Source organism: Pleurodeles waltl, chromosome 6 (genome assembly GCF_031143425.1).
Source record: "Pleurodeles waltl isolate 20211129_DDA chromosome 6, aPleWal1.hap1.20221129, whole genome shotgun sequence".
Lineage (NCBI taxonomy): Eukaryota > Metazoa > Chordata > Amphibia > Caudata > Salamandridae > Pleurodeles > Pleurodeles waltl.
The window spans coordinates 545,738,830-545,764,205 of NC_090445.1; the positions used below are offsets into that span (position 1 = coordinate 545,738,830).

The 25,376-nt window shown below is 46.3% G+C and overlaps 1 protein-coding gene across 2 annotated transcripts in view; it reads right to left on the reverse strand.

The window, feature by feature from the left end:
- Nucleotides 1–9,253: 9,253 nt before the first annotated feature.
- The window catches only part of AP4B1 (adaptor related protein complex 4 subunit beta 1), a 266,201-nt gene continuing 250,078 nt past the window's right edge, over nucleotides 9,254–25,376 (reverse strand). The window contains exons 10-11 of one of the 2 annotated variants that reach the window (XM_069238727.1): nucleotides 23,197–23,472; nucleotides 9,254–10,748 (exon numbers count right to left, since the gene is read on the reverse strand). In XM_069238727.1, coding sequence (XP_069094828.1) covers nucleotides 10,321–10,748; nucleotides 23,197–23,472 — 704 coding nt within the window. In that variant the 3' untranslated portion in view covers nucleotides 9,254–10,320. The remainder of the gene's footprint in view (nucleotides 10,749–23,196; nucleotides 23,473–25,376) is intronic. The other variant, XM_069238728.1, reaches the window with a different exon arrangement.

Sequence of the window (25,376 nt, forward strand, 5' to 3'; positions counted from 1 at the left end):
TGTTGTAATGTGCTGGGCCCGTAGCTGGCGGTGTGAATGGTCTTGTGCGTGTCATGTATAAAAGGTGTGTGAATGGACTGTAAAGCGGTTGGTGCCTTGTCGCAGCTTTACAGCTCACGAGCTGTGAGTCATTGGTTCCGTTTTTTGCCTTTCAGTTATTAACAGTGCATTTCATTTTTGTGAAATCTCTTGTTAATAAAATTTGATCCACTGAACCATCACTCACCCTCGTGCCAAATCAAAACAGTATGTGTGGTAAAAATGACAAAACCTGCTCCGCTGTAATCAGGCGTCGCAGCACACCTGTGACACGCTAGGTGCCTCGGGTGGGACCCCGATGATGAAGCATGCCACCAACTTGGTTGGTGGGTGAGGGGTCTTCTTCACATAACCTAAGTGTGTTTCTTTTCACAATTTTAGTGTTTGGCACATCACGGACGTATGTGCACACATCAAAATGATATATTACAAAAATACCTGTGTTTGGGGGGAGGGCCCACCTATGTTTTTGGTCCTAGGTGCGGCCTTCATCTAGGGAAACCTACAAAACCCAGACATTTTTTAAAACTAGACACTCCAAGGAGTCCAGGGAGGTGTGGCTTGCGTTTCTCCCCCAACATTTTCTTACCCAGACTCCTCTGTAAACCTCAAAATTTGCATGAAAAGGCATATTTTCCGGACTTTTCTTAGTAGGATCACCGCTCCAGCACAAAATTCCTACTCCCCAGTTTTCCCCTCAGTCTCCCAAGTAAAATGACACCTCACTTATGTGGGTCCCCAAAGCAGAGTCCGTCTAAAGATGTATAAAAGAATATGCCCTTATAAACTCGCTGTGCTATCCCCTCTATCTCTTCAAGTTTTGGGCCTTATTCTGTTGCAGGCACCTGGCCCACCCACACAAGTGAGGTATCATTTTTATCGGGAGACTTGGGGGAACGCTGGGTGGAAGGAAATTTGTGGCTCCTCTCAGATTCCAGATCTTTCTGTCACCGAAATGAGAGGAAAGGGTGTTTTTTTTAGCCAAATTTTGAGGTTTGCAAAGGATTCTGGGTAACAGAACCTGGTCAGAGCCCCACAAGTCACCCCATCTTGGATTCCCCATGGTCTCTAGTTTTAAAAAATGCACAGGGTTGGTAGGTTTCCCGAGGTGCCGGCTGAGTTACAGGCCAAAATCCACAGGTAGGCACTGTTTTCTTTCAAAAAATGGGATGTGTCTACGTTGCGCTTTGGGGCATTTCCTGTCGCGGGCGCTAGGCCTACCCACACAAGTGAGGCATCATTTTTATCGGGAGACTTGGGGGAACGCTGGATGGAAGGACATTTGTGGCTCCTCTCAGATTCCAGAACTTTCTGCCACAGAAATGTGAGGAACATGTGTTGTTTTAGCCAAATTTTGAGGTTTGCAAAGGATTCTGGGTAACAGAACCTGGTCCGAGCCCCACAAGTCCCCCCATCTTGGATTCCCCTAGGTTTCTAGTTTTCAGAAATGCACAGGTTTGGTAGGTTTCCCTAGGTGCCGGCTGAGCTAGAGGCCAAAATCTACAGATAGGCACTTTGCAAAAAACACCTCTGTTTTCTTTTTTTTTAAATGGGATGTGTACACGTTGCGTTTTGGGGCGTTTCCTGTCGCGGGCGCTAGGCCTACCCACACAAGTGAGGTATAATTTTTATCGGGAGACTTGGGGGAACATAGATTAGCAAAACAAGTGTTATTGCCCCTTGTCTTTCTCTACATTTTTTCCTTCCAAATATAGGAGAGTGTGTAAAAAAGACATCTATTTCACAAATGCCCTGTAATTCACATGCCAATATGGTCACCCCGGAATTCAGAGATGTACAAATAACCACTGCTCCTCAACACCTTATCTTGTGCCCTTTTTGGAAATACAAAGGTTTTCTTGATAGCTATTTTTTACTCTTTATATTTCAGCAAATGAATTGCTGTATACCCGGTATAGAATGAAAACGCACTGCAGGGTGCAGCTCATTTATTGGCTATGGGTTCCTCGGGTTCTTGATGAACCTACAAGCCCTATATATCCCCGCAACCAGAGGAGTCCAGCAGACGTAACGGTATATTGCTTTCGATAATCTGACATTGCAGGGAAAAGTTACAGAGTAAAACGTAGAGAAATATTTATGTTTTTTTCACCTCAATTTCAATATTTTTCTTTTTCAGTTGTTATTTTCTGTAGGAAACCCTTGTAGGATCTACACAAATGACCCCTTGCTGAATTCAGAATTTTGTCTACATTTCAGAAATGTTTAGGTTTCTGGGATCCAGCATTGGTTTCATGCCCATTTCTATCACTGACTGGAAGGAGGCTGAAAGCACAAAAAATTGCAAAAATGGGGTATGTCCCAGTAAAATGCCAAAATTGTGTTGAAAAATTGGGTTTTCTGATTCAAGTCTGCCTGTTCCTGAAAGCTGGGAAGCTGCTGAGTTTAGCACCGCAAATCCTTTGTTGATGCCATTTTCAGGGGAGAAACCACAAGCCTTCTTCTGCAGCCACTTTTTCCAATTTTTTTGAAAAAAACGAAATTTTCACTGTATTTTGGCTAACTTCTTGGCCTCCTTCAGGGGAACCCACAAAGTCTGGGTAGCTCTAGAATCCCTAGGATGTTGGAAAAAAAGGACGCAAATTTGGCTTGGTTAGCTTATGTGGACAAAAAGTTATGAGGGCCTAAGCGCGAACTGCCCCAAATAGGCAAAAAAAGGCCTGGCACAGGAGGGGGAAAAGGCCTGGCAGCGAAGGGGTCAATACCTTTTTCCTTCATGACATTACCGCCGTAATGAGTAAGTGATAGTAGTTTTCCCACACTTTGTAGCTGGGTTATAGGGTATAGTTGGGCACTTCATCACTTTATACTCTTGTCCCAATCCAGTGCAGATTAAGACACCAATATGTTCTGCCGCATTTCCACAAATCATCTCAACTCCTTTTGCATCAAGAAACACATTGACCAGATATTGAACCCAACTACATTATGAGAACAAGAAGGAGCATTATTTCCCTTCTAGCTTTACATCGTTTTTATCCCTTAAAAAGGACCACCACTACAATAAATTAGTGTATGGTAGACCTCAGCTACTCCCTGTCATGGTACATCAATACCATAGCATGAATATCCTGGACTCACCGTTCGGAAAGATAGGCCAGAAACTGAACAGTGTTCAGAACAGCTCCGATGAAAGGGAGCATCTGAGAGTGAGTCAGATGTGACTTTGGCAAGTTGACAGTGAACCCCTGTGAATGCAGGAGGTCTGCCGTATTCTGGAGGTGGGAGATGATAGCCTGGGCGCGAGTCCGCCTTCAACAGCCAGTTATTGAGAGAAGGGATCTCTGCAGATGAGCTGCAACTACCACCATCATCTTGGTGAACACTCAAGAGGTGCTGGAAAGGCCAAAAGGGTTAATGGCGGATAAAGTGCTCGCAGCCCACCGTGAAATGTAGGTAACACCTGTGGGAAGGCAGGATGAGAATGTGAAAATGTTTGTTCTGCAAGTCCAATGTTACCATCCAGTCTCCTGGGTCCAGGGCAGACAGGACTTGTGCAAGCAAGAGCATTTTGACCTTCTCCTTGTTTAGGAAGAAATTTGGAGTGTGCAGGTCGAGGATAGGATGAAGGCCTCCGTCCTTCTTTGGCACCACAAAGTAGCAGGAATAGAAACCACAACCTACTTCTGGCATCACCAGCCTCTCGATGGCTCCCTTGGCAAAGATAAGATAGTCCTCCGTCAGTATGTCGCAAGCAGGTGGCATGGAAGAATGGGTAGCCATGAAGAAGAGAGCGTATTCTAGCCAAACATTTTGGCGAACCCATCGGTCTGATGTGAAAGAATTCCAGTGGGGCAGGTAAAGCTGTATCTTGCCTCTTACTGGGTGCTCTTGATATTAAGACAGCAGACTATGAGGGTATGGAGGCTGCCGGTGGGGTAGTGGACTGGCCTGTCCTTTGGCTGCCTGACCCATGGGGTCTGTGGGTACCATGTCCTTAGCCACGCAGAGGCTGAGAAGCTAGCACGCCCCAGTGGCCGGAAGGGTATGGACACAGCTGGAAGCCCCTTCCGTGGCCACCAAAGGAGCGAAAGGCAGACTGGGGGTAGTGTGGTGCCGTAAGGTCACTGTCAATGAAACTGCTCTGCCAAGCGGTGGTATCCAGTCCACACCAGATAATGAACCTAGCTACGTCTCTCCCGTCAGCAACAGCCTGGGTGCATACAGTCAGGGCAGCACTTGCAAAACTGAATCCCATACAGGCATAGGCATAACCGCCCAAACAGACCGCAGTACCAGGCTGGTGGAAGAAAATAATCTTCTTCTCTAAGGTATCCAACCTCTTGGCTTCCTTATCTGGTGGTGTGGTGGGGAATGTACCAGGATTTATGTGGGAGGTGAACGCTTGGACCACAAAGCTCTCTAGGATAGGGTTTTGTGTGATGAAATGGCGGTGCCCTGGTGTGGTGACGGGCAATCATCCTGTTCACAAGAACTCCTGCGCTGGGCTTGGTCCAGGTCCCAGCCAGGACATTTGGCCAGTGCTTCAATAAATGAGAGAAGTGGTTCTGATGAGGTCACTCCTAGATGAAGCACCTCTCATAAGACTTTTGTCTTGAAAGCCACAGAAGGCAGGCTAAGGTCCGGGACCATTGCAAATGATGCTCCTTCCTCCATAGCCACGATAGGAGGAGAAAGCATGCCAGTATCTGTAAAGTGTCCAGTCTGCTTGATTCTGCTAGATCCTCACACCAGTCCATGTTTGAGTGAAAAAGCCGGCAATCCTCAGGGTCCAGTGAACCATCCCAATCCTCCCCGAGTCCAAGCCCATAAGAATAGGACTCAGGATCCGGCCTGGAAGGCATAGCTCCAGTCAGCACCATATCTGGAGTTAGGTGACACCCCTCCAGCTCCAAGTCAGGGTTCAGAATGGGGGCGGTGCCGCTGGGATCATCGCATCAGGACTGATGCCGGGGAAGGTAGAGATGGTACGATGGCTGCCGGTCAGAATCCATCACTGGATCCACGGGGCCTGACTCGTGCCGGGCCGGAGCCACCGATGTGGATCCAGCAGGGGCCACTCCTGAACCCATGGGGCCTGATAGTGTGCAGGCAGGAGCAGGCCGCTCAAATATGAGGTGCAGAGCCTCATAAAACTCTTGAAGTTCAGTGGAGTTTGCTTAGGCTCCCTGAAACTCTGGGTGGTGTGCAGATGGCCCAGGTGCTGGCTCAGTCGCGAAGCCAAGTCATGAATGATGATGCTCCCTTGTCTCGTCGGATGACTTTGATGGACTGGTGAAGTCGAAGACCTTCCAGACTTCTTGCTCGTCTTACTGCAGTGGGCTTATCTGAATGACCTGACGACTTCAAGTGCGACAAAGATCTTGGACTCCGCAGCAGCTCCTGGGACATTCCTCTCAAGTAGGATCGAGACTGTTGCAGCGTTGCATGTTGATTTACCAGGAGCTTGAGGGTTCGCTCCCTCAAGGACTTTGGGTTCATGGCGCAGCGCCTTTGGATCATGGTCATGCTCGAGGCACCAAAGGCATACAAGGTGCAGGTCCGTCACTCACATTGAGTGGTGATAGGCGCTGCAAAGTCTTTCAAGAAGACATCCCTGCCACACCAGAAGAAGACTCCCACAAAAAGACTTTGACAAAAGTTTTTTTATAAATATTCGTCAAAAAGTGACTAAGGGGTAGCTCTCGCCAGATCTGCGCAGACTGACCCGGTAAGAAAATAAGTGAATGCGCACTGGGGTGGCACCTACACAGGCACCGCCCACATCACTTCCTGCTCGGACGATGTTGATGATGCCACCGGAGCCGATTACCGGCATCTATCACCACGCAGGGTTACTGCTCCCGAAAAAGTTTAGAACCAGTCTGACACCTGGGAATAATTCTAAGGTAAGTAATCTGCAGCTAGAATTCTCTATCAGATTACACTGGCAACTAATGGCTGAGTACTTTTTGAGACCAAACAGCACTCCATCTAGCAGTTCACAGGCACACACCTGTGTGTAGTAGTGCGCCTCCCAATCACTTCTGCTCCTGGCACCCCAAATTTATTTATTTTAATTACGACTGCACGTACAGTCACTATGAAAGTCTGACTTACGACATTATGGCACCTGACTTACAGGATAATATTGTTTGAAACGGCAATATAGAAGTACCAGGCAGATATTGATTTAAAATAAAAAAAAGCCCAAATGTGGGAATAATTGCTGGCGCGAATATGCTCAGAGTATCCTCAGACAGACGTTATGGTCAACTCTGTTATAAAGTAATCATTGTATCCACGTCAGATATCTGTAGATACATTTCACATGATTACAATGATTTTCATCTCTCTCTTGCAGTGAGCACTCTATCACAGAACAATGCTTTATTAATTGCTGACAGAATTAACGCTGGACGTGTAATCTTGGACGAAAGCTTGGAATATTTATGCATAACGCTAATTTATGATCTGACAGGAAGGCAAAAAAAAAAAACCACATAAAAACAGAACACATCCATATATTTTTCAAGATGAACTTGTAGAGACCGCTCCAACAGAACCGGAGGAGGCATAGCCATCGTCCACAAAGCCACCCTCAAAGTCAAGACCCTCCTGGACGACTCCTTCAGTGCCGCCGAACTCCTACACTTTCAAATCCACACCGACCCCAACACCACGCTCAGAGGAACACTCATCTATAGACCTCAAGGACCCAGGGCACTGTTCAGCAACGCCATCGCCGACCTGGCCAGCACCCACGCACTCGCCTCCACGGACTACATCCTCCTCGGGGACCTGAACTTTCACCTCGAAAACAACAATTACACCAATTACACCACCCTGACCGACAACCTCGCCAACCTCGGCTTCATACAACTCGTCAACACACCCACCCACACAGCCGGTCACACTCTTGACCCCATCTTCTCCACAAGCAACCACGTCACCTTCAATCATACCACTGAACTCTACTGGACCGACCACCACTGCATCCATTTCACCTTCAAGAAACAAACAGAACACCACCACACCGAACAACCACCCTGCCGACGCTGGGGCAAAGTCACCGAAGATCAACTAACCAACACCCTAGCCCAGAAACCTCCCGCCAACCCAACCGACCCTGACATCGCTGCACACAACCTCAAGCTATGGATCGACGACTGCGCCAACCGCCTTGCACCACTCAGGAAACCCTCCAACAGCCAAGTCAACAAAAAAGCCACCTGGTTCACCAACGACCTCCAAGCCTCCAAACGCAACTGCCGGAAACTCAAGCAAGCTTGGCTACTCGAATGCACTCCAAACAACCACACGGCACTCAAGGATGCTACACGCAAACATCACCAACTCATTAGGCTAGCAAAAAGATCCTCCTTCAAAACTATCATAGAAAACAACGCCCACGACTGCAAAGAACTTTTTAACATCGTAAAAGAACTCTTCAGCCCAAGCGCCACCGTCAACGACATCACCCCCTCCCAAGAACTATGCGACGCCCTAGCCGCCGCCTTTCACCGAAAAATCACTGACATCCACAACAGCTTCAATACCCATCACACCTCAGACACTCCTACTCTGCCCTCCACGAACTCCACCCGCTCCAGCCGACTGACCTCCTGGACCAGCATCAGCGACGACGAAACTCGCAAGACCATGAATTCAAGCCACTCCGGATCACCATCAGACCCCTGCCCACACCACATTTTCAACAAAGCAGACACAGCCATCGCACCACACCTACGGAAGGTCATCAACATATCCTTCGAAACTGCAAGATTCCCAGAAAGCTGGAAACACGTTGAAATCAACGCTCTTCTCAAAAAACCTACGACGGACCCCAAAGACCTGAAGAACTTCCAGCCCATCTCCCTGCTCCCTTTCCCGGCAAAGGTCATTGAGAAAATCGTCAACACACAACTCACTCGGTACCTCGAAGACAACAACATCCTCGACCCCTCCCAGTCCGGCTTCAGACGTAACCACAGCACCGAGACCGCCCTCCTCGCTGCCACAGACGACATCAGAAGCCACCTCGACAATGGAGAAACATCAGCCCTCATCCTCCTAGACCTATCGGCCGCCTTTGACACTGTCTGTCACCACACTCTGAAAATCCGCCTCCTCGAAGCAGGAATCCAAGACCAGGCCTTCGAATGGACCGCATCCTTCCTCGCCCGCAGAACCCAGAGTCCGCCTCCCCCGTTCCAATCCAAGGCCTACAACATCATCTTCGGCGTACCCCAGGGCTCATACCTCAGCCCGACGCTGTTCAACATCTACATGGCCCCCCTCGCACAAGTGGCCCGTCAGCACAACCTCAGCATCATTTCCTACGCCAACGACACCCAACTCATCCTCTCCCTCACCAAGGACCCACACACCGCCAAAACCAACCTCCACGAGGGACTGAAAGCCATCGCCGACTGGATGAGAGGCAGCCGACTAAAACTGAACTCGGACAAAACAGAGGTTCTCATCCTTGGGCCCACCCCCTCCGTCTGGGATGACTCATGATGGCCGGCCTCGCTCGGTTCCCCACCGACAGAACACGAAACCTCAGCTTCATCCTCGACTCATCCCTCTCCATGTCAAAGCAGGTCAACGCTGTCTCCTCCTCCTGCTACAACACCCTCCGCATGCTTCGCAGAATCTACAAATGGATCCCAACCGAAACAAGAAAAACAGTAACCCAGGCCCTCGTCAGCAGCAGACTGGACTACGGCAACGTCCTCTACGCTGGCATCCAAATACCTACAACGCCTCCAACGCATCCAAAACGCCTCCGCCCGGCTCATCCTCAACATCCCTCGTCACAGCCACATCACCTCCCACCTAAGAGACCTCCACTGGCTCCCCGTCAACAAGAGGATCACCTTCAAGCTCCTCACCCACGCACACAAAGCACTCCACAACACCGGACCGACCTACCTGAACAGCAGACTCAGCTTCTACACCCCCACCCGGCAACTCCGCTCCGCCAACCTCGCCCTCGCCTCCATCCCCCGCATCCGACGCAGATCCTCTGGCGGCAGATCGGTCTCTTACCTCGCCGCCAAGACCTGGAACACCCTCCCGCCTAAACTAAGACTGACCCAGGACCTGCTTTCCTTCAGAAGACTCAGCAAGACCTGGCTCTTCGAGCAGTAGCAGCACCATCCCCCCCCGCCTTGAAACCCTCAAGGGTACGTAGCGCGCTTTACAAATTGTTTGATTGATTGATCGATTGAAAGAAAAACCGACACACTTTAAGCAATACAGCTTTTCAGTTATATTTGAATATCCTGCTTAACGTACTTAACTGAAAAAACAGCTTCATATTTAAAAGCAGTAGAATCAAAAACACTAATAATCAAAGGTAACAAACAACAACCTTGGCTCCGTTAACTCCACAGTTATATTTAATGGCCACATTTTCTGAAATAAATTTTAATTCTATCCTATCAAATATAAGTCTAACCTCGGACCTTAAAAATTATAAGTTACTTCACTATGTTTTTTTGGCATATTCCTGCTACTTACATCAGGACAAATGTGGTTACAGCCTTAGCTTGAGGTGAATGTCGAAACTTATAATTCTTCTGTTGGGCAAGTTCAGACACTGATTCAAAGGGGTGCAAAAAACTCTTAATTAAGCTGAGGGCCTGCACTGCCCAGCCCAATTCTCTCTAAATGTGGCATTCCTGAATGGCCGCAGAACGCAAAAGGCATGATTTTACGGCAATCAGTCAAATGCTGTACACAAACTAGTTCTCAATTTTGGGCTCCATAACATTGTAGCTGTAACAGTACGTCTCCCAAGTACTTTGTAGCTCTTCATTACCAAGCCAAGTCTTGCCTGCATGGTTGCTGCCAGTGCAAATCCAACCACAAAATCCTGCTTGTCTTATTATTCCTGCTTGATTCCATGTATCGCCAGTTCTCTTCATTATCACGATTTGAACTAGCATTCAGTATATTTTATTTTCTCCCTTTAGATCATTTTGACTATTCCTTAAATTCAATCGGCAAATAGAGAAACTGGCTATTTCACGCAAGCCTGGGTCTCCAAGATCTGAATGCATTGTTCAGTCCGGCGCTTGGAAGCCTCAGCACTAATAATGCATTTTATAAATGGAACACTTATGAGGTGTCCTAGCAAACTGAGCGCGTCAAATAAAAAAGGGCCCTTTTTTAGTCTTATCCCACTGAAACACGCCTCTTTGATCATATCCGGACATACAGAAGATAATCGGGCTGTATGAGGAACGGAATTCCTCTCTATTCTGCACTGCACCTGGATGTCCAACAGTGAATCGCATGCGAATGCTCGTCTTACGACCTCAAAGCGGCAACCGTCTGTAGTACAGTTTCCATAAGAGACACAAAGCTCATCAGTGCTGCTGTGTTTTCTTTACTTTGCTTCACTGTAATCTGGATCTCTGTACTCTGTGACTCGAGCAGCAGTTCTGTTAAGAACAAACACTTCTGGTCATCCTCGGCATAGAGATAGGCTTTCCAGGGCTGGGCACCAGACTTGCTCCTGGCTATTGTGTTGATATCCACCACTTCTAAAGCAGTCTGCATGGTGTCCGGCGAAGCACCTCCCTTCCATCTGACAGACGTCTGGTAAGCTATTTCCAGAGTAGCCCACTTTGTTTCAAACAGTGCTGGATCAATCTGCAGGTTACGCCTTAAGTGTAGGTTATCTGAATCAGTTTGCAGTTGGAATACATCTTTATCCTCTTTAGAATCCATACAGCCTAAAACCAAGCAGAACAAAAAAGTGTTATGGTTCTCGGTTTTAGAAAATCTAAACCTTTCAGCACACAGTGGAGTAACATTACATTTTGTTTATAAACAGTTTATTAATTTTATTGATGTCAATACATAACAAGTCACATTCATATCAATCTTAATGTCATAATCACCTGCATTTACATTCAATAAATCAATCGATTGCACCAATGGTGACCACACACTTAAACAGAGGGTGTAATTTAAGCAGACTGAACGAACACCCCCCCCCCCCTCCATACAGCACTCTCTTGCACAAATACCAATTCACCTGGTGCCCAGAGCCCTGGTAAACGCTCCTTTGGAGTATTATCCGGGGTAGCAATCCACCAAATACTCTCATTGTCCATTATATCACATTTCTCACTGCATAACACCTAAGAAACTTGGTTCTCGTCACTGTGGAAGAAAAGTCTACTTGTCTATCACCCCAGTTCAGTTCTGCATCATGGGAACCTTCAACAAACATTCAAACATTAGAATACGTCTTCCCACATGGGACATCGTAAAACGCCTCTGGAAAAGAGAAATACATCTCTTCAGCCAAAAACATACAACTGTGTATGTAGAAGCAACATTGCATTGTAAGAAATCAAGCACAATACATTAAAACACACTGGAAAATTAAAATGGGTTTATAACCTACATGCAGCCAACATTGCTATTCCAATCTCTTCGTTTAAACATTTCGTTATTATTTTAGGATACAGGGAATAATCGAAGAATACACAGCTATAGCTGTATGTTGGTATTCCTGGTACTGCAGCAAACAGAGCTGAAGTGCTGAAGGTGTCCTTCAGCCCTACAGGATGTTTCAGAAGTCCAGTGAGGGAGACAGACATCATGGGTGCAATAAATCTCTGCACACATGCTTTTTTGTAATGAACGTGGGAGGGACAAGAAGGAGTAGCTGGAAAAAGCGGAATACTTACTAATAAATGGGAGGGAATAAGGGAAATTTAAGGAGGGGTTTAAAGAGTGGCATTCTAATACAACTGAACCCCACTCACGAAAGACTAACAATGCTATTTACAAAATACACTTCTATAGCCAGAAAGGTGACAAAGCAGACTCCAGTTTACTCCAGCCCAGCCTTGGAGCAAGCTAAGCACCACACATGGTCACTCACAGGTATTGCAACACACTTCCATAGGAAACAACAGAGGCACAACGTTACTTTCCTTTGGTAATACCTTGTGTGGTAGAGAATCTATCTTGCTGCAGATTAATTATGTTAAAATATTCCCCAGGCATCAGACTGGATCTGGAAATTTTTTGATGAGCAGTTCTCTTGCACACCAAAACGTGGCGTCAGTCACTGCCACTGTCTCCACTGGAAGTAACGCGCATGGTGCCGATATAAGCACAACCCCAGTGTGCTGACATCAGTTTTGTGACTTTTTCTCCACGTCATAAGCAAGTCAGACTGAGTTCCTCAAGGACCTCTTGAAGAATTCACAGTTCGCAGAATGGGGAGGATGGGAGGGTTGGTAAGGAATCTGCAGCTAGTCTCTATCGGATAAGGCGTTGCCAAAGGCAAGTAACTTGCTCATCTGAGAGAGATCTCTAGCCGCAGATTCCTTACCTTAGAATAGAAACCAAAGCAATCTCTCTCTGGAGGAGGGTCTGTGGACAGTTTACATGAAAAAGTCCTTGAGGACCTAATCAATGAAATGTCCATCACACTCAACCTGACTGACTAGGCAGCAGTGTCTGGCAAACGTGTGCAGTGATGACACCGGAAGGAAGGCTTTCAGAGTTAGGTGTATAGCTCTCAGCTTCACATCAACATGTTTCCACAGGAGACCAGAGTCCTCTGATATCCACCTTCCCAGATGGCCACCTCAACCCAAAAGTGATGCATTTGTCACCAATGTGAGCTCTGGGTGGGGAAGGGAAAAGGCTCTGCCACTGACCCAATCTTGGTTCGTCAGCCACCACTCCAGGTCTTTTGCAGTTCCCTCTGATATCTTGACCAGGTCGGACACATTTCCCAGATTCTGAGTCTATTTGAACTTAGATCCCACTGAGGGTCTGCATAGGCCAAAGGGTATGTTTTACCAGCTGGATGCAGGAGGCCATGAGGCCCAGGAGCCAATGAAAGGGGGTGGCTGAGATTGTGTTAGGAGCGACTTTGATTTGCTGATAGAGAACCCTAGCGAATGCAGGGGGTCCACTGTAGTCTGGAGATGGGAGACAACTGCCTTGAGCGAGCCCACCTTCAACAGTCAGTCGTCGAGGTAGGGGAAAGACTACAATCCCCAGCTTCAGCAGATCGACTGCAACCACCAATATCACCTTTGTGAATACCTGAGGGGCGCTTGTGAGGCGGAAGGGGAGCACAGCCAATTGAAAATGCTCCTAACCTACCATGAACCGCAGGAAATATCTGTGGGCTGGCAGGACGTGAACATGGAATTATGCTTCCTGCAAGTCCGGTGCTACCATTCAGTCTCTGGAATCCAGGGCAGACAGAACCGGAACCAGTGTGAGCATTTTGAGCTGTTCCTTTTTCCAGAAATGGTTGATAGTGCACAACTCTAGAATAGTACAGAGGCCTCCATCTTTTTTTCAGCACTAGAATGTAGATGGAATAGCAACCATGACATACTTCTGATGGAGACACCATTTCAATGGCTCCTTTGGCCAGAACAGCCTGTAATTCAGGTCGCAAGAGCGAACAGTTGTCCTCAGTCAGCGGATCATAGGATGGTGGCAAAGGTGGTGGGGTTTGTTGGAAAGGAAGGGACTAACTGCTGGATAATCTGAAGCACCCATTTGTCCAATGTTATCTGCCACATGAGCAGGTGGTGCCTTATCCTGACAGCAACCTCTTGCACAAGATGTGTGGGAGCATATTAAAGGGGCTTTGAGGATGCAGCCGCCAATAGGGGACTAAGTAGACCTCTGCCTGTGGTCACAAAAGGACTGAGGTGCCTGTTGGCTGTGGTGGCTAGGGATGAAAAGATGCAGCTGATAGTCCCTACCGTAGCCGCAGAAGGCGGAATGTGGTTGTTGAGAGGCCATAGTGAGCCACAAAGTCCAAGGAGTGGCTCTGCTATCCTTCAAAAGCTTAATTGTTGAATCAGCCTAGTGGCCAAAGAGACAAGTGCCATCAAAGGACATGTCCATAAGGGATGCCAGGCCATTACCCAAAAAAGCCAGTTGTACTCAGCCAGACATCTAAGCACCACCATAAAAGCAATAGCTTTGGTAAGTGAGTTGGAGGTATCTAATCCACAGCAAATAGTGAACTTAACTGTGTTTCTATCATCAGCAATAGCTTGGGAGAGTATGGCTCGGGCTTGCTTCGAGAGGATAGACAGCATTTGAACAACCTAAACCCATACAATATGGGGATATCAGTGCTATAGCTTGCAGTGTTCACAGACCGCATTGCAAGGCTGGGAGATGTTCCCGAATGTAACCAACCACTTGGATGTCCTATCAGGTGGTGTGGTAGGGAACACACCAGAGTTAATTCTAGAGATAGTGGCCTCAATCACCAGGCTCTTAGAAGTAGGGTGCTAGGTAAGACAACCTGGATCCCAGGAGCAGGGCCATGGCAGGAAGTGATGGTCTTGTGCACAGGAGTGCCTGTGCAGGGTTTGGCCCATTTCCCGAACAGGACATCAATAAGGACTTCATTAAAGGGGCTAAGGGTTCTGAGGAGGATACCCTGTGTTGAAGAACCTCTGTCAAAACATTAGTTTTGACTTCCATGCTCGGCAGCGTCTGGTCCAAAACCTCAAGTGCTCTCCAGACCACCATTGTAAGGAGGCCCATTCCCACGTAGTCGCTGTGGGCCGAGAGAGAAGTTTGGTGAGGTAGCCAGACCACTGGGATCAGCCAGTTTCTCATACCAGTTATCGTTGCCCATGGACTCTTCTAGGGGGTTGGGATAACTGTAGGGATCTTCAGATCCTCTCCATTCATGCTCCCCACAGGGCCTTTCAGCAAAATATGGCTCTGTCTCCAATTCAGACCATCTGGGTATGGTAAGCGATGTGCCTTGCCGGCCCTTCTCCGTATCCCGGTCAGGAATCACTATGGTGTCAGCGGCACAGGGAACAATGTCTGTGGAACAGATCTCAGTGGAGCTCACAAATTTGTAGCTGGAGCTGAACCAAATCCACTAACGGATCCTGGGGGGCCCACTGGTGCCAAGTGTGAATCTGCTGGAGGAAATCCAGTTGGTGTCTGTCCGGGACACATGGGGCCTGAGGGCGCCCCAGAGAGGCCAAGCATTCCAAAGATTAGGTGTGTGGCATCACAGAACTCAGGTAGTTGGGTGGGGGTCGCTCCAGCTAACTAGGAGGAATGGAGCAGACCCAGGCCCAGGCACCGCGGGGATAATGTGGGAGGGGGAAGCCTACATTTGTGGCAAAATTCCTGAGCCTCATACAATGATTTGGACTGGGGCAGAGAAGTCGAAGAGCGTTCCGAATTTCTGGACTTCTTCATGTGTGACCTACCTGAAGAAGTCCTGGATAGTGATAATGACCAGCACAAGCGACTCAGAGGGGTCCGGGGACTTCCCTCGCAACCTGGAGAGGTGTGGAGTCATATGTCAAGTGACCAAGAGCTTCATGGCTTGCTCATGGATGGCCTTGGGGTGCATAGTCTTGAGCTCCGAGTAGGCTTTGGAGTTGTAATCCAGCTCCAGGCACTAAAGGCACACCAGGGTGTGGTCTGTCAAAGATATTTGCCTGTGACAGGCACTGCAAGGTTTAAAATCAGTTTGTTTTTTAGGGGACACACTCCAAAATGATAAGACAAAAGGCATGTTGGTGTCAAAATGTTGGCAAAAACTCACAAAAATCCAGTCAAAAATGACTCAGGGGAGCACGATCCAAAACCACGCTGATAGAGTGGAAAAGAAGGAACTGAATTCAGCGCACTCGGTGGTGCCTATGTACACACCACGCACATCATGTCCGGTGTGGACGACGTTGTCGAAGCCATGTGGAGCTGAATGATACCACCTACAGGTTCGCAAGGGGACTTCTTTAAAAAAAAAAAATCTGGATCCAGTTTTTACCTTAGGGAAAATCTTAAGGCAAGGAGTCTGTGGCTAGAATTCTCTCTCAGATATAACAATTGGGAAAAATGTTTACTTTATGTTTTTTTCAAGGATTTCTCTATTTTGAAATTTATTTTTTACATTTTATAGAAGCCTTTCAACAATTGCAACACACTTGGTAATGCAGGGTGGATGGGGGAAGTGATGATAACGGATTCCGCAACCTATCTACAGGTTAAATACTCTACAACACCAAACAGCTTTTTTGGCCTTCACTATTTCAGTGTATGTCTTTGCAACTTTGCTCTTTCATTTTGAGGAGTAATTATTTGAGGAGGTGGGAGAGGATTTATAGGCAAAGGATCTACATGTCTGGCATTTCCAGGCAAGCAGTCATTGACCAATACCTGTGCTTTTATTGAAATACTGGCTTCACTACATTTCATGGCTATTGGGACTTTGCAGTAGGTCAGGTCTATAGGCATCCCACAGACAAGCCAAACTTGATGCTTGCATCAGGTACTGAGATGCATCAACAGAAGAATGTACAAGTTTATCACCATACCAGTCATGGCAAGAAAGGTAAAGCATGGAAAGGAAATTATATGCCTTTACCCTCTTCCATGATATCTTAGGTGACACTGACTGCACCTACATTGCTCTTCCGCCACCTCACCCAAGGATGCACCTTTTCTGCAACAGAAAACACTGACACTCCATCAATGTACAAGATGAGGTGATGCAAGGGGCTGCTTCTCTGATGTGTAGCATGTCGTTCCTGGTAGGACGCATAAAAGCGAAATCTTCTGTCAGTATTTTGGTGATAAGTGACTCACAGGCAAGTAACAACCTCTGAAACCGGGCATAGATGTGCATTTGGGGATGGCATCTCAAACATACTCATATAACAATAACAACAGTAGCAGAAATTAGTTGGGTTCTACCTTGTTTTAGCACCACGATACCTCATTGAGGTGACAGATACCCCCGTAAAAATAAACAAACATTAACATCACTCAAAACAGTGCAACACATACACCTGACCTTCACAACCACTGCATCTATGTACACATGGCACGGTACATTAATTTAGAAGCACATTAAAAATAACGTGTTGCAGGTGAAGCTAGGCATGCTCTCTCTCCCATTCTTCTCACCCCTTCAGACATCCCACTACACTATTGCAACAGACGTACAATAGGCCACACACATCCATGAGCTATAATTGAATGCACTTTTGGTAACTGTTCGTCACAATTCAGAAGGGAGAGATGCTTGTGTACTTCCCAGAAGTGGTGTGGAAGATAATAGTAGCTTCTATAGTGTTACACAACATCGCCTAGGGTTAGGGCTTGTATATGCACTGCTCGTGATCTAGGGGAACATCCAGGTTCCTGGGATGTAGCAAGGAATGGAGGTCGCGGTTTGCTCCTTTTTCACTTGTTAACTCATTTTTCACTGGCACTGCTAGTTTAGTTTTCTGCAAGTGTCTAGTAAATGATGAATGGATGAGTAAACGATCCACATAAACCATACTGGACAAACTAACAAAATGTCAAACTCAAACACGCTATGCTTTTTTTCTTTTAGAATTGCACTTTACTTTCCAAATCATTCTAAAATGTTGCTATTAGATCACTAAAGTAAAACCCCTCACATAATATGCGCAAGTACTTTAACAAACAATTTACCATCTTAATCTGTTATTACATCGTTCGCACACTCCCTTTATTAATATTACTTTTAACAAATGTTTTTTGCTTTCTTTCCTCGAGGGGGAAGGAGGGGACCTCCATCAACATGCTGAGACTTTGTTCTGCATGCGGAGGAATTCTCCCTGCAGGTGGAGGCTACGCTCCACATGCGGAAGTGTCTGCCCCGCATGGGGACCAGAGACCTTCATTCTTGGAGCAGACATCAACGCAATGCGCTGCAAACAGGAAATTACACCACATCACCATTCTCCTCCATCCTGCTGCGCCTTTGCTGTTGAGGGACAAGAAGAGAGAGCCCTCAGCTTCACCCTGAGCATAGCATCGTGGGAGTTCAGAGGCCCAAATGAGAACACATATTGATCGTGGGCCCAAATTTGGAGAAACATCGGCATGCACTGCAGGGGGGTTCAGGCCCAGTAAGGAGTGCCACAAGCACTGGGATGACGGTCAGCGCTGGGCCAGGATAAAGGCCCAGGACATTTTTGTGTCTTCTCCCAGACACATTTGAGGCTCTCCAGGATACCAACACTGCACAGGAGAGTTCCAAAAATACTTGGCTGAACTTTCACTCTCAGCTCGAAGCTTTTTAGCAGCAGAGAAGTGGTAAGAATAATGTGTATATTAACATATGTGCAAATGGGTTTTTAAAGTGTATACCAAACATGTCTCCGGTTGAATGTTTCTTTTTATTTTTCATGTTGCCTTGAACTAAGAATGCGTGAAATGCTTTTTTAAATGGATATAAATGGTAAATCCACATAGATAAAACTAATGATCTTAAACTGGTGCAAAGAAAATGTTTTGTGACGGTGTGCTAGGAGAAATTTTCCTAAGTTAGCAGTTTGCTATGATTATTTCATACATCTGTGTCTCTAATCACAAAAATAATTCCAGCATTCAAGGAAGGATAAATGACTGAATACTTTTAAAAATAATTTTAAAAACGTTGCAAAATGATATCTTAGGTTTGAGCATTTGTAAGGGCACAACTTAGTTAATGTCGCCACAATGTCAATCTTTCTCTTCTTTTAGATGTAATATCCCAGAAACCTATGTGTATCGATATATAAATAGTGAACATATGCACTGAACAAATTTTTAATTTGTCGTCACTCCTTTCTAGTGGACAGAGGTCGATACTCTCTGAAGCTGAACACCGACAACACTGATATCATGATCAGGAACAGCACTTTATCGTTAGACTCCACCAAAAGAGCCAGGACTGACACCCACTCCACCACCCATGCCAAGAATCTCAGGATGGTCACTGACATCAAACTCAACATGACTGCCCAAGTCAATGCTGTCACCACCTCATGATTCTATACCCTGAAGATGCTCATGAAGATTTTCAAATGCTCCCCCCCCCCCCCCCCCCATCGGCACCCAAAAGAAACATCATGCAGGCCCCTTGTCACAAGCAAGCTGGACTATGGTAACACCCTCTATCTCGGGATCCACAAAAAAGCTCACCAGAAGGCTGCAGACCACAAGAATCACTCTCAACCTCCCACGCCACACTCACATCACAACACCTGAAGGAACTCCACTGGCTCCCCATGCACCAATAAGCACAATTCAAACTCCACACCCATAGTTTCAAGGCACTACACAACACTAACCCACTAAAAAGCAACAATTGCATCTACTTTCTCAAACCCTCCACACACCTCCAGTCAGCCAAAAGCCTATTTGCACACATTCCATGCATACAGAAAACCACATCCGGTGGTCGAACTTTCTCCTACATCGGTCCTACAGCATGGACCGACCAACCGCTACACAGAGGCGCTAGCTCCTCACTTAGTAAATTCAGCAAGAAGCTGAAGACCTGCCTTTTCAAGCAAGCCCACTAGGCCCTAGGTTTGCCTAGACTCACACCTGGATACCCTCACCGGGTGGTAGTGTGCTCTACAAATCTGATTGACTTAACACACACACGGCCATCATCCTAGCAGGATCCACAGCAAATATGCTGAACCTTGATTTCAAGGTGGCACAATAACTATCAACAACCAGCGAGGAGGAGGAACCATACACTACTGGAAAGAGTGCATCCACCTCGATAAAAACCATGTTCAATAACTAAAAAACTCCCGTCAGAGTCTGTCGAGCCCACTGCGGGTTGAAAGAGTTAGACGTCACCAGAAAGGAGGAGGTGACAGTTGGGCTGCTCCTGACCTTGACCAAGACCTTTCAGTGGAGTCCGAAAAGCAGGGCCCCCCTTCATTTGAGCTTGCACCAATCCCCTCATTAACTCCAGGTGCCAGCATGCTATTCGGAACCCCCAAATGCACCTTCTGCTCATCTTTCTCCTCCGTGTTCCCATCCAGAACAGCAGCACTGAATGGACACTTTTACACCCTAACAACATTCAGCCCTTTAGTGCTGCCCACTCCCATTCCCCAGCTTTTGGCTCTGTGTCTGCCATCAATGAATCCCCGAAGTCCATAAAAGAGGTTCCATAGGCAAACTCACAGAAAGTTTGAGAGTTAACAGGTGAGGTGCAGACAATCCGAAAGTCGTTAACTGAACAACTTCATAATTTTTGTAGTCTCATGACCCCCTTGATTGCAAGCATATTTACTAGTAACAGTGGCAGTGTGAAAGAAGAGAAGAATAAAAGGAAATAAATATAAACAACTTATTGAAAGGGAATGTGTTTGAGCAGTCTGTAATCGAAGTTTTCAAAAACAGTGGAGGTTTGGGTAAAGGACGGAGCTCGGTTAGACTATACTTTTTAGCGAGCTAGGGGGTTTCATTTTTACATAATGTAAAATTAGGGTTATCTGCCAGAGGTATCCCATATATGAGATGAGGATAGCTTCAACAAGGGGCATGAAAAACTTCTCTGAAACGACTACAAGAACAACAGCAGAAAGTTACTTTCTCATCAACCTCAGTAATTGATTTCAGCCTATATTCTAACTCATTAAGCCACGTTTAACAGCAGTAATTACTATCCCATTGTGACCTATCTTACTACAGACACACCAAGGCCAATTGTCAGTCCGTCAGTGACTTACTGAACTGCATTTGAGATCCAGGGTTTAAAGTGTGTTTCAAAAACAGTAGAATTGCATCGAAGAAGCCCATCTATCACCAAGGATCACATCAATAAAATACTAAATAAAAAAAAGTTATTAACAACCTAAATAGTATTTTGAAGAAAACATATACACTGTATCTGACTAACCTATACCCTACCTACATCCCCATTTAGGTTAGGAAATTCTAGTCTTTACTCATTTCAGTATATAATGTCTAGCCTGTCATCCTGGCAGCTGTCCAACCATCCTAGTGCCTATATGAAATTTGGACACCTATTTTTAGAGTCAACAGAGGTAACTAATTGAGTCAATGGCTCACAGCTAGGGGTACCCCTGAAACGCCTGCTATGAGCTCACACACTGTAGTAGCTCTGATGATGGCTCGTGAATATATCTAAAAGGGGGCATCTGGGGACTTCTTTAAATTTCTCCAAGGTGAGGAATGTCCCTTTGAGACACAAATGCCCTTGGGTAGTTATCGCTGCTCTGACTAAGATATGGACCTCACCGGGTTCTGTCATAAATGGGAGTGCTGGGTTATTGGCTCTAAGCAACACTGATGTATATAAACAGGGAAGCCCCGATCAAGCACTCATTATTTTTCATGGTAGGCAGGTTCTAAGGCAGGTCAACGTGTTTTAGGATTTTCAAAACGGTGTGAATAAACAGTATTGAGGGTTCAACTGCAATTGTGATCTATTCATAAAGTCTCCTTTAATACAATCACAAGGGGTGGAACAACGTGTACCATGACAAATACTTACCTCAGGAATGGTCTGTCGGCTGCAACATGTCTTTTAACAACTTCCTTCATTGGTCAAAAAAGTGATGATAAAATAATAACAATTACAGCATTTATAAGCTGCATATAACTTTTCTAAGATTTCTTGGCTTCGATCATCTGACGAGGTGTACATGAGAGAGCTAGAAAATCCACTGAGTTGTTGTGGAAAAGATTTTGAAAAAGCTCCACGTTTTCCCTATTTCATCCTCATCACTCTTCAGTGTCAATCAATCAAAAAAATTATTAAGTGCACTACTCACCCGTTAGTGTCTCAAGGCGCTGTGTGTGGGGGGTGGGGGGGGAGGGTGGGCAGGAGAGGAATGCCCTGTCTTGAGGTGCTTTCTGAAAGTTAGGAGGTCCTGGGTTTTGTGCAGGTTGGTGGGGAGGGAATTCCAGGTCTTGGCGGCGAGGTGGGAGCAGGATCTGCCGGGGGAGGTGGTGCGTTGGATGCAGGAGACTGTGGCGAGGGCGAGGTCAGCGGAGCAGAGAAGTCTAGTAGGTACATGGAAGTTTACTCGTTCGTTGAGGTAGGCTGGTCCAGTGTCGTGGAGGGATTTGTGAGCGTGGATAAGGACTTTGAAGATTATCCTTTTGTTGATGGGCAGCCAGTGAAGGAATCTGAGGTGAGCGGAGACATGTTTGTGGCGAGGGAGGTTGAGGATGAGACGTGCGGCTGCGTTCTGGATTCGCTGGAGTTTTTGCTGAAGCTTGGCTGTGGTACCAGCATAGAGGGCGTTGCCGTAGTCCAGTCTGCTGCTGATGAGTGCATGGGTGACTGTTCTTCTGGTTTCTAAGGGAATCCATTTGAAGGTCTTTTGTAGCATGCAAAGGGTGTTGAAACGGGAGGAAGCTATGGTGTTGATTTGCTGGGCCATGGAGAGATGAGTCTAAGATGATGCCGAGGTTGCATGCGTGGGTGGAGGGTGTCGGGGGTGGTCCTAGGGCAGTGGGCCACCAGGAGTCGTCCCATACTGTCTTGTTGGGGCCGAAGATGATGATTTCTGTTTTGCTGGAGTTGAGTTTGAGGTGGCTTGCTGTCATCCATTTGGCAATATAGAGGAGTCCGGCGTGGAGGTTTGTCTTGGCGGTGGAAGGGTTCCTGGTGAGGGAAATGATGGGCTCGGTGTCGTCTGCGTACGAGACGATGGCGATTCCGTGGGGGCGGATGAGGATGGCGCGCAGGACCATGTAAATGTTGAAGAGGGCAGGGCTGAGGGAGGCTCCAGTGTCTGGAGGCATGTGTTGTTAAAGCTACCTACTAAACATCCGGTTCTTATTACTATATCACCATGCCCTTTCTACTTTTGATATATAAATTATTGAGCATAAAAACTTCAAGAAAGGACCAACTACGAGGAAGGGCCTCTGCTGCCCTTTATTATTTTTCAAAATTCCTTGCCTTGTGACAAGAAAGCATGATGCTGAGAAGGCCATTTAAAGTTCGATTAATGTCAAGAAGGCTAGGACCTCTGCTCTTCTTTAAACTTTTCACACTCATCTTGCGTGCTCAATGACATTACAGATCACAAATAGCAGCATTTTATGGTATTAATTTTTTACTACCATAAAATGCCTCCTCAATATTCACTGTATAACTACATACATGAGTGAAGTGTGTCCTAAAAACATTGGATCACAAATGAAAGTAGGACAATTTCTTCTACTTTCTCTAAATAACTGTTAATAAAAATGAAAGACCGAAGAGGAAACCAAGCCAAAAGCTAGGATGAGCTGACATTCATTTCCATGGTGTTAATTCATGGTATATCCTTTCCCCACATAGTAATACTTACATGGAGGCTGAAAATCAAAAACATTTTGTAAGTGTGTCTGTAAATATACCTGAGACCAGTGCCACCGAGTTGTGTCCCATTAGCTCAACTGCAGGCCTCCTGTGGGCTGTGAGGACTGCCCAGCGGTCTCTGCCATAAACTGGGACAAGTGTGTTGAAATCCTTTGCCCATGAATTAACTGGTCGGTTTGGCTGATCTTCCAAGACACCCAAAGATGGATCAGACTTTGGGTTGCAAAGGATACGTTTAACCTCCTTCATACCAGACAATAATAATCGATAGTAAAACAGCCCTCGATCGCGCACAGCCATGTTTGTTTCTTCTTCTGAAGAAAAAAAAAAGCAAAAATTAAAAAAAGTTCTAATGAACTTAATAGAACTTTTGTGTTAAACATAGATATCTCTTTTAGTTCAAACAACAACAAAAAATAATTTCAAGTACAAAAAACAGATAACACTGAGGTCTAGTGAAGTATCTAAAAGGAGGATATACAGCTTTTTCCTGTGTCATCCCTAAGGCATAAAAGGCCACATGTCCGTACAATGCATTTGGTAAAAGTGGTCACAATTTGCACACTGACTTTTACCAAACTGGTATTTCCTAACTGGTCCATGTACGAAGAGGTCAGTTCACAAAATACCGAATCGTAGTTGGTTGCAATTTAACATACCTCATTAATATTAAAGGGGGTAGGCTGCAAATTACTGCCCACTGCGATACTACCATGGGCCCTGGATTAAAAGACCAAGTGTGCCCTCATAGTAAAGAGTGGACTACTTTCCTTGTTCAGGATCCATCATATAAAGTGGTGGTAGATGTGTGCTGTTTATTGAAGTGTAGCATGACCAAACCTTTGTATCTGTGTCAAAGAGAGACACCAAGTGACGCCTCTCATGTAAAGTTCTGCAGTTAGGCGAGGCCTAGAACATTGTGTTGATGTTCCCGGGAGCATGCCGAATGTGTATGTGTATAAAAGGTGTGGAACACATGTAAGATAGTAGGTGGTGAGAATCTGAGTGGCAAGGCCAATGTGATCCTTTTTGGATGGCCCATAGGTGAGCATGGCACAAGACAGTGTGAAGACAGCTTCATTAGACAGTGGAAGTGTATTGTCTGCATTCCTGTGCCTAGAAGGTGCAGACCAAGTCAGTGAAGTGAGGAGGATGGAGATAAGACTATCCTTGAAAATTCTATGAAGAACTTCTCAGCAATGGACTGCAGATTAGTTCTCCCTGAACACTGCCATTTGATATACGATAGGGGTAAAAGAGGGGGAATGCAGAATGGATTGTACAAGGTGACATTTCTCTAGGCCAGACTACTGCTCCAGAAAGCCTCATGACAGACAGATGCACAAAACTCATACTTCATTGTGACATGTGGGTTATCATGTTTGCAGACTACCCTGGTGGTGCCTGGGTTGAGGAGCATCACATCACTTTACAAAGAGGCTGTGTCTGGAGAACAGCTTGAGAAGGACACTTGAAAGAACCACCTCAAACCAGCTCTAAGGTTTGAGGCAGTGGATCTATATCCCCTGTCAGGAAAATGTATATAAAATTGGGCTCCAACCCATCCCAATGAATTCCAGTCCAAATTCTTCTTGACCAAGGAAGGTTGTGCTTCTCAGAGTTCCCAATGAGCTTTAGTAATCAGGAATAATGTCTGCCAGACAGCCAGTCTCACATTGGGTCAACACCTGAAGTCGCACTGCTAAAAGAGCTGAGGATCTGCCTGACAAAACCTTATCGGACTGCTGTCAGAGGGAAGGAGTATGCCTGGCCCAGGAGAAGACAAGAATGTCCAGGAAGGAAAGGCCTAGTGTGTTCATGCCACACACAACCCCAACAGGAAGCTGAAGAACCTAAGAGGGTGATGAAGGAGCAACCTTAGCTGAGAAGAAGCCCTCTGGTACCTCTACACCTTGCTTGAGAAGTTACAAATATAACAAACAAGATTGTACCAGGGCCTGTCAACTTTAGTTGACCCAGCACCGTGCCATTGCACTGCCACCGCTGACAGGAAGATCAAAGCGCTGCCTGAGCTCAGCCTGGAGGCTGCAATTATTGCCAGCTGAAGTGCTGATTCATTGCTCACCTAGGAGGACCACTGTTACTGAGGACTGGTTTCACCGTGAGAGCCCACCTGATCCAGTGCCACAGAGATCGTCATGAACATAGCAGTCAACAGTCCTGGAGAAGTCCACCCCGTGCTGGCAGGAATATCCAC